This window comes from Lepeophtheirus salmonis, chromosome 13 (genome assembly GCF_016086655.4).
Source record: "Lepeophtheirus salmonis chromosome 13, UVic_Lsal_1.4, whole genome shotgun sequence".
NCBI lineage: Eukaryota > Metazoa > Arthropoda > Copepoda > Siphonostomatoida > Caligidae > Lepeophtheirus > Lepeophtheirus salmonis.
This window is the reverse complement of record NC_052143.2, coordinates 25,023,507-25,033,681: the sequence shown is the minus strand read 5'-3', so window position 1 is coordinate 25,033,681 and position 10,175 is coordinate 25,023,507. Positions and strand designations below refer to the sequence as shown.

The 10,175-nt window shown below is 38.9% G+C and overlaps 1 protein-coding gene across 1 annotated transcript; it reads left to right on the top strand.

Moving 5' to 3' along the window:
- The first annotated feature begins 294 nt into the window (after positions 1-294).
- Positions 295-8,689, top strand: skd (mediator complex subunit skuld). Its single transcript, XM_040724127.2, has 9 exons — positions 295-974; positions 1,040-3,094; positions 3,353-3,933; positions 4,134-5,676; positions 5,752-5,916; positions 6,023-7,031; positions 7,088-7,350; positions 7,419-7,939; positions 8,021-8,689. Exons 1-9 carry the CDS (start codon positions 897-899, stop codon positions 8,151-8,153), a joined length of 6,348 nt encoding a protein of 2,115 aa, XP_040580061.1. The 5' UTR covers positions 295-896; the 3' UTR covers positions 8,154-8,689.
- The last annotated feature ends 1,486 nt before the right edge of the window (positions 8,690-10,175 follow it).

The following is a 10,175-nucleotide window of genomic DNA, read 5'->3' as shown; positions in this document are numbered from 1 at the left end:
AGTAGAAAGCCCGAGTTGGGGGGAAATGGAGGCTGTGTCCTTCGGCTGTAAATAAATATACTAAAGATACAAAGACTTCACAAAGATATCTCTTGAGTCTAAATCCAACTGAGATTGCATCCTTGAAGGAAGCGTAAGACGACCAAAAGGGCATGCACTACATTCCTAAAAATAAGAGTATGAATGGATGAAGGTAATAATAAGGGAGAATGGAAGATGATGACTTGAGGTAGCTAGAAAAAAAGAGGGTTTTGGAAAAAAGAAACATTTTCCATTTACATTACGTACGTACGTAGATAGGATGGAGAGGAAGAAAGAAGGAGAGAGGGAAAGAGAGAGAGATTTGCCGTTAAATCGATGGGAGTAGGCGGAAGAGGCAGGTAGTTGTAGAGGGCGCTCTTGACCTATTTCGTCGTATTTTGGATAGTATGTAATAGTTTGGTAATAGTGAAATAAGAAAAAGAAAAGAAAGAAAAAAGGGAAAAAAAGAAAAGAGGAACAGAAATAGGAATGAACGAAGTGAGTGGATGGATGGAGTAGGAGAGAGTGAGTGGGGGAAGAGGGAGAGAGAGAGAGAGAGAGAGAGAGAGAGAAAAGGAAGGAAGAAGAGGAGAAGAAGAGAAGAAATCAAAGAAGAAGGAAATAAAAAGAAAAGAAGAGGACGAAGACGAAGCTGAGTGTGAAGAAATAGAAAAAAAGACAAAAGTGAGTCTGGTCGGCGGCCATCATGATTTTGAGTCCTCCGTAAATAAAGAAGAAGAAGTAGACTTTGAATCTTGATTTCTTTGGTGTTGTTCCCATGGAGGTAGTCCTTTGATCTCTTGAGAGTTCCTGGATGGAATGAGCCCTGCTTAAATTGAATGAGTAAATAAATGCAATAGGATCATATTTTGGGTATGAGCCATCATCAGCAGCACCATCAACAAACCAATGGAGCGAGTTTGGAGGATTCTCATGCCAACTTTTTTTCCTTGGTAAGTAGTGAATTTTTGTGGTTTGCCTTGGGCGCTGTTGAGATTGTTGATTGAGTTGTTTTCAGACGGACGTGTGTGGCATCAAATGGTGCATTTTCAGTGAGAAGAAGGAGTCGTCCACGGAGTTTGAGTGTGAGGACGCGGTGCTGGAAAGCTATGGGCGCTGCCTGGAGGCGGAGGTCTTGGGTGTTTGGCGCTCAGTGCAGCCCAGCTCTCCCGCGCCCTACAACTACGATCCCGGGCCTCCTTTGGGAGCAGCCGAGGCGGAGAGTAAAGTGCCGAAGAGGAAGCAAAAAGAACTTTGGATCTTTTGGTACGGGGATAAACCAGAGGATGTGTTTAAAAGGATTTTGCATCCTTCCCTCAAAGTGGTGAGCTCCGGGACTTGGGAAGATGGAGGACTTCCCTACGAGGCTCGCATTCATCTATTTAAGGCGTTGAACAATCTCATTGAGAGAAGTCTCCAAAGAAAAGACTTTGTCCGTCTTGGAAAATGGTTTGTTCAGCCTTTGGAGGGAGGAGAGAAGAAAGGGTCTCATCTCTCCTTTTCCTTTCAATATTTTGTGCATGGTGAAAGTTCAGTCTGTGCATCTCTGGATGTGAGGCAACATCCTGCTGTGAGACGGCTCTCTCTACATCATTTGAGTTTAGCACGTTCTAATCCTCTCAGAGTTATTTTGGCCCCCTATGGACTCGCTGCCACGCTTACAGGAGTTGCACATAAGGCCTCAGACATTAGAGTTTCCAGACAACTTCAAAAGTGGCATCTTTTCTATTTACTCGACAAAAATAAATATTATTGTCTGGATAATGCTGGAGAACTTGTGACTATGCCTCCTGCGGTTGAAGTTTCTATTGCAGGAGTCAAACTCATTTATCCAACTAGTTATGTTCTTGTGACTGATATCGATCATCATCCTCTCTACGATCATCATCCCCATTCAATTCGTACTTTCCGTCGTTCTGAAGACGCAGTGTTGACCAAGTCGGATTTTTTGCCCTATGAGCCGTCCCCTTATACTGCGAGCAACCATCCCCTTCTTCACCACGACAGTACATTTGCAGCTCGACTTATTCAAGATACTTGGATTGATGGCATTCGTCCACCTTCTAATAGACCTGCTCCGACAGGAGGAGCTCAGTCTGTCACAGATTTTTTGTCACATTGGGATTTTACTCATCCAGCTCGTCTTATTAAAAAGAAATGTCGCTCTAGATCCAAAGAAAAGTCTGGACGCATTCATCGTCTTTTTAATCCCAAAATTCCGTTCCATGCAAGAATGGAACCTATTGAAGATCTTGGATGGATTCTAGACCAGGCTGAAATGTGTAATGGACATGGCCGGTCTGGTAATAATGTTCATCATAATTCAGTGCGTCAACCTGGCTCTGTGAAAGATGTTCATGCTGCCTCACCAATAACTGCAAATACATCCAAGAAAACACCAGGAACAGTTTATGATATGAGCCCTGCACCCCCAAGCACTGGTAATAATGGTCCATCTACTCCAAACGAGTCCTCTCATGAAGGGAAACAACCTCGAACTCCTTTACCAACATACCCGGGCATTCCTTCTCCTTTTATTGCAGCAGCTCCTGTTAAAACAGAGCCTGAAACAACAACCAACTCCTCGGCTTTACCTGCATCTGCGAACGATTCCCAAACGACGACCTCGCGCCTTTCATCCACAGTTTTAAACAGTAATAATAGTGGAAATAACAAGACTGCTGAATCCTCTTCTTCAGGGGTTTCTACGCATTCATCTTTGAAAAGGCCTGCTCTACCCATTAAAGATTATGAAGATGATTTATGCCACGAAGAGCGACTTTCTGATAATATTTATGATTATCGAAGTATGACAGCATGGTTAAATCACCCGGTTAAAAAGTGTCGAATAGCTGAATCTGTCAAGCCAACGGCACAAACAACCCAAAAATCAAATTTTGAAGATTCCTATGGTGAAAAACCTTCATCGCCCTTAGTTGAACAGCAAAATAACCTATCTACGCCAGAAACTAATCAAGATGGTGTCAACATTTCTAATGGTATCACTTCAGAGCCATTCCATCAGGTTGATGAGAACGGCGATCCGTTCGATTTCAGTGATGATAAGAATAAAGTAAGATAATTACTACTCGTACTTCAATTTTTTATCATATTTTGGTTCATATTACTGATTAACCCCTAAATCTATGAGCATAAATTTAATCAGATTGTATTTTGTATCTCAAACCAAATTCTGACTTTTATGATAAATAAGTTATCTTAAATTTTATTTTCCTACATACCTATAAATATTCGCTTTTTCTTTATAGTATATTTGACTTAATATTTTTTTGTTGCTCGTCTTATTACAGTATTTACTTATTATTTACAGTTACAATCCCAAAATGATGAAGACAAAAAAAATTGGTTGACCTCTGATGGCTTGAAGCCATCAATTAATGATTTAGATAATTTATTTGATGACTCCAGTGATGAGACTGAGCCATCTGGAATTAATCCTACACCTCCCAATTCGAATAAGTCTACAAAAGATGATGATGGCCTTGATTTACAAACATCCGGTGGCACATCAGTTAAATTTGCCAAAGCTTCTTCTAAAATTGATCCAACGGGCAATTTACCCCTTGATCAACTGGCTAAAATGTTTCCAACACCTCCATCCCATGAGCATAATCCAATTGCGTCTCCAGCTGAAGATAATTTAGAAATTAAGACTGAAACTCCTGGGAGTCCATGGGTTCCTAATTCTCAAAATTCCGGGGGATTATCAGAGTTAAATGAAGTTGGAGAGTTTGATTTAACTTCTACCAAATTTGGACCTCTCAAAAAACTATATAGTGATGAATTACCTCCACTTGCTGTACCTCCTGAATGCATTTATAAGCCTTCAAATAAAAGATTAAACAGACAACATCAGCAACCGCAGCATCAACACCAATCTCAACAATTTAGGTATGATAATTAAGTTTTAATTATTATTTTGATGTAATATATGCATATATACTCAAATTTAAAATGAAAGTAACTGTTTTTTTAGTTCACCAAACAATTCATTTTTTGTTCTTTCTCTATAATTTTTATAAGGAAGAAGGAATTATGAATAAAAATTATATGATAAATAACTTGTTAAAATCCTTCTTTCTTTTTTTCAGAGGAGATGCTTCACAAAGTAGTAATGCAGGTCCTTTGACACCTAGTAGTGGAACGTCATCACAGCAAGGGGTCAAACCAGGTATGTCTCCTATATCTCCACTTCACTCAGTGGAAGGTGGGCCCCGTTCTCATCATGGACCAAATAGTAATTATGGAATAGCTTCATCTCCAGCCTCTTCGAACTTTAAGAAGCAAGCCGAATCCTCTGACCATAAAGCTTGTAGCATTCTCGCAGACTCCCTGGTGCTTAATTTGATTCTCTCTGAGACTCTCTTAAATATTTTCCGTGATCATAATTTTGATAGTTGTACTATGTGCGTTTGTAGCAATGATGGCAACATAAAGGGAAGAGATGCATCTCTATACTTAAAGCCCGATTTCAGTAGTGACGAAGATATTAATTGTACTTGCGGTTTTAGTGCTATTATAAATAGAAGATTTGCCTATCAATCTGGCCTTTTTTACGAAGATGAATCTGAAGTAACTTCTATTAATGAGGACTTGTATTATCGTAAAAAACCCTCTCTACTGATGTTACTGAATGAGTACAATGGTAATAATAGTAATTCCTCCAATGGATCAAATACGAACAATGGGAGTAATAATAACAGCAACAATCCTAGTGGTAGTAGTACCAGCGGCGTTGTAAGTAGTAGCAGTAGTGTTAGTACCGGTGGCAATAACAATATGAACACTAGTAATAATAACAATAACAACACTAGCGCGACTGCAACTAGTAATAATGGTGGCATTTCTGGATCTGGAAATTCAAATGCTGCGAGCATTGTTGATAGTGTACCAACCAGTTTATTGGAATTGATATCCAAGCAGTGCTCTTTTCATCCCTCATGTTCCTTTGATACTATAGTTAAATACTCTGAACAGTACCTGAAATCCTCATCAGCTCAGAATCAACATAGTATAAGTATGGTTGAGTTAATGGACGGGAATGAAGTTATCTTTTTGGCATTAGATCAGGTGAAGAATATTCAAAACGCAAGTAATAATACTTCCAGTGGTGGTGGTAACAACAATGCTGTAGGTAGTGGTAGTGTTGGTAATAATAGTAATAGTTGTACTTCCTCTATAAAGTTAGACGAATCTCAGAAAGAAACCTGTTTACATAAGTGGACTCTCATCCAAGCTGAAGGCCCATACTGCTCTGAAGATATTATCCGTGTCATGAAGTCCATTCAACCAATTCTCAACGAGACTCTTCATGTTAGGTCTAAAGTAGGTGGATCCACTAATCTAAGTGTTCAGGGGCCTCTCACTTGGAGACAGTTTCACCTCATGGCTGGACCTTCCACCAAAGGTAATACAGATGACCAATGTGAACCACTTCCAATTCCAACTGTTACTGTCGGATATGAAAAAGATTTCTTGTCCATATCTCCTCTTGCCCTTCATTTTTGGGAAGGTTTATCACTGGAACCCTTTGCACAGCCTAGGGATGTGGCATATATTGTTGTTGCACCTGATAATGAACTTGTTCTTAATTCAGTGAAAGAGTTTTTCAGAAATCTAAGCAGTATTTATGAGGTGAGTTTTAATTCATTACTTTTTATATATTTATATACTCCTGTCATTTCATTTTGTAATTATAAATGTTTTTAGATGTGCCGTCTTGGTAAACATGTACCTATTACTCATCGACTAAAAGATGGTGTACTTAAAGTGGGAAGATCTGCTGCTGTTAAACTGGCTGACTCAGATGTAGAAGAGTGGTTCCGACTCATTGGAGATTCGCATATTGCAGCCCTATTGAAACTTTACGCTCAGGTAATATTGAGATTTCATTGAGCTGTAATTTGCTCTTTGAGTCGTCAATTAAATCATATGAGAGTTATTAGATCGCAGAGTTAAAAACAGTATTTTAAATTTTCAGGTTTGTCGTCATTTCTTATTGCCTCATCTAAATACAATTCCATTTGACCGAAGTTTATTGAAACCAGAGAAGAAACCAGAATGTACAGAAAAAACACAAGGTGCCATGGCTCCTCCTTCTTCTTGTGTTCCTGGTATGAACGAAAGTGGTAATGGAACTACTCTTATACCCGGTACTAAACCTCCTCAGTCTAGTGGAGAATTGCCATTGGAATCTGAGTCAAGAGAAGGAAAGGAAAATGTACCGGAAACAGCATCATCGGATGATACTGAAGGAAGTGGTGGCGAAGCTCCAGCTATTGTGATTTATATGGTAGATCCTTTTACGTTAGGATCAGAAAACAATTTGGAAACAACTCGTCTTTGTGCATTGGGCTTGCTTCGATGCTTCAATCAACTAGTTCCCCTATTTAACGAAACTTTAAAGCACAACATATACTTGCAGTTGGTGTCCATGGATAATATTCTCGAACTTGCTCAATCTAAAAGTCAGAGTCGAATGACAAATCAACTTAAAGGAATGGCCTTTTCTGTATATTCACAGGCTGAAAGACCTCTTCATTATCAAAAAGAGTGTAAAAGTCTGACAGGATTCGGACCTGCATCCAATTCAGAAAAATATCTCAAATCTCATGAAGAAAAATTACGACTTGTGCGCCATTTACGCTGTCCCACATTTGTTCTTGCATCTCCATTAAATTCGTCCGAAGCTGACTCTTCATTTGGATCTGCAGCAGCAGAGATATCTACAGTACTCTTTTGTAACTACTGCCTTAGTGAAGACCAGCATTGGCTTTTGGCTTCTTGTTCAGATGATAGAGGCGAACTTTTAAAAACCGTTGTCATTAACATTGAAATTCCAAACAAAACTCGAAGAAAGAAAGCTTCTGCACGTCGAGTGGGACTTCGTAAGCTCATGGATTGGATTCTAGGAGTAATGGCTATGAATCTAACTCCATGGCGCTTAGTGATTGGACGGGTTGGTCGTATAGGGCATGGAGAGCTGAGAGGTAAATGAATTAAATCTTATTTTCTAAAAAATTAATTTCTCAATTTGTAAATCTAGGATGGAGTGTTCTTTTGAGCCGTGCGGCATTAAAGAAAGCATCCAAGCAGCTAAGAGAAATGTGTAGCTGGACTTCCGATGTTCCCTCTATTCTTTCCGCTTGCTTAGTGTCCATTGAGCCAGATTCTCATCTCAGAGTTATGGCAGATCAATTTACACCCGATGAACGCTTTGGTCAAACAGCTTCCAAGTGTCAGTTGTCTACGCCAAGAGATGTGACTTGTACGCATATTCTTGTATTTCCTACCTCAGCGACTGCTCAGGTACATTGAATTTGCTCTTTCCCCCCTCTATATTCATATGTGTTATATTAAAATGTATATTTCTGTAGTCTACTCAAGAAGCGTTTCGTGATCATCAAGATGGAATGGGATTGAATCCTAATGAATTTGAGTTTGACCTTCCTAATTTAGAGGATATTAATAGTGGTGATGACGGTGGAATGGACATTAATTTCGGGGATCTTTTTGAAGAATCATACGACCAAGCTTTAAGCCCTAATAGTCCGAATAAAAGAAATTCCTCTTCTCAGCCTTCTTCTCCAAGTGGAGGAAAGGGAGTCGGAGATACCTTCAGATATGGTCAAGAAGAACCTGGTGAAAGAATTGAGATTCTACAACAACCACTTGCACTTGGATATCTTGTCTCTACTGCTAAAACTGGAACAATGCCTCGGTGGTTTTGGGCCTCGTGTCCCCATCTCGAAAATGTTTGCCCTGTGTTTCTTAAATCTGCTCTCCACATTAATGTTACATCCGTTTTATCTGGTGTTGACGATGGGTTAACTCCTCAGACTGCTGCTGCTGGAAGGGTTCATTCACTAGATTCCACATACACCACTGACGTTCTCAGGTACGTTTTGCGAGATTAAAAGACTTTTTTTTATAATAACTAATTATTCATTCGTGTTTTTTTTTTTTGTGTTTTTTTCAGATATGTTCTTGAGGGCTACAACGCACTTTCATGGTTGTCATTAGATTCCGTGACCCATGATCGACAATCTTGTCTTCCTATCCACGTTCAAGTACTTGCAAGAATGTATGGAGCTCTAGCATCATTATTATAAGTTAAAAATATCATAGAACTTCATATAAACTAAATCAAGTGATCTGTGATGATATTTTATTGAGCTAGGAGCCAACCTATTCCTGAGTGGTTTGAACATAAGGGCTTTGGACTCTTCAATGATATTAATAAAACTATATTACAATTAATAACGATGCGTCGGGTGCTAAAGTTATAATGATTATTTTTTAAAGAAACGAATTATTATGGACAACATAATGCTATGTTGCTAGACGTGAACAATTGATTTCAACGTTGGAATGTTTCATCACTATTTTATATACTTTTTCCTTTATGATTAATTTTAAAGAGTTGTGGGAAAGAAAAAACGTCATGAAGTTTAATTTATTAACTACTCTGTTTATGTTGATATTAGTACTATAAAAATATAATATATATATATATAAATATCTATATCTATCTCTCTTTCCAGTGTTTTTATATACATATAAAATAATTGAGCAAGTTTTCACTTATTATTCTTATCTTTGAATTTTTAATGATAGAAATAAATTATTTCCATAATTTTAATGACAATCCTTTCAACCAGCTATTGTTTTTTTATTTCTGTATAATTTGTGAAATTCCTGACTCTTACCTGGTGGGCCTACCACAGTTTTAGTGCGCAAAAAGCTCAAATAGATGTACAAATTATTCAATAAAAAAATTTGGGGACGGACAAAATGCCTAAAATATGCGCTCGACCATCGGGCCCAATGTCTAAATAAGACGAACATAGAGGATGTACGTAGGCTAAGGTAAAACTTCTGTGTATTTGCTCATTATCAATTATTGTAATGATGTAATCTGTCATGACTCATGAGTAGTTGGCCTGGGATAATTTGTTATACTATAAAAATTAGAACATGAATTCCCAATTTTTTCATCACTGCGGTGCCCTATAGCCGGGGATGTGAAAATAGTTGAAATCCTCGTGAATCCTAACAAAAAGTATATATACTAATAATTGCAAGATATTATTATTTGTCAATGAATATTATGTTGTCAACATAAAAAGAATCTTGAACAAAAATAAAGAAAGTAAGAAAATCCCAATTTATTTATTACTTTAAGAGTACATACAGGCAAATATTTCAGACAATTATTTTCTGTGTATTCAAATTTGTTGAATGAGTTAAATCCCCAATGATTTTAGCTATTATGGGCGTCCGCAGGATTACATATACAGGTGTGCGCGTCTAAAACTGAACACTCCTTTAAATTTTACCCCATGCACATATTCGTGATTTTATTGAGTTGAAATCGGCTTATACTTCGAGGCAAGGGTATTGACTAGTTATAAACAAAACTCCAGCAAAATCTAAATAGTAACAGTGAAACAACAGCCTATAATAATGAGACGTCAAATCGCAATTTTGGAACTTTCCGCGCGGGGAAAAACTCCCACTGAAATTGCCAAGGTTCTGAACTGCAGCCACACCACTGTTTACAGCTTGGTAGCCAAAGGTGTCTCCTGACGCAACCACAAGATCTATGTCAAGGCCTCGAAGGTCGGACGAAATGGTTGCTGACGTGAAAAAGTCTGTCGAGGACAAGAGAGGCAAGGTCACAGTCAGCGGCCTCTCCAGGGAGTTCAACGTCAGCAGAAGGACCATGGACCGGCTAGTTAAGAAAGATCTTGGCCTTCAGGTCTACAAGAGAACCCTTCGTCAAGCCTGTAGACAAGGAAAAACGCCTCGCAAGGTTGAAGATCCTTCTCAACAAGCTTAAGAAAAAGCCAGCCGATGTCGTCGTTTTGTTCAGTGATGAGACGCCCTTCAGCCTAGGCGAGATGGTGGCCAACAACACCGGATTTTATCTGGCGGAGTCTTTCGGTGCCAGGGATGATGACGTGGTGCATGTAGGTAAGGAACAGCACTTCGCTAAAAAATCAGAAATGTGATCTCAACTTCTTGGAGGACCAGGAGAGGCTTAACTCCGAGACGTACTGCCAATACTTGAAGGACAAAGTGTTCCCTTGGGTCAGGTGGTTTGGCAGCAGGACGATGCCAGCTGCCACACT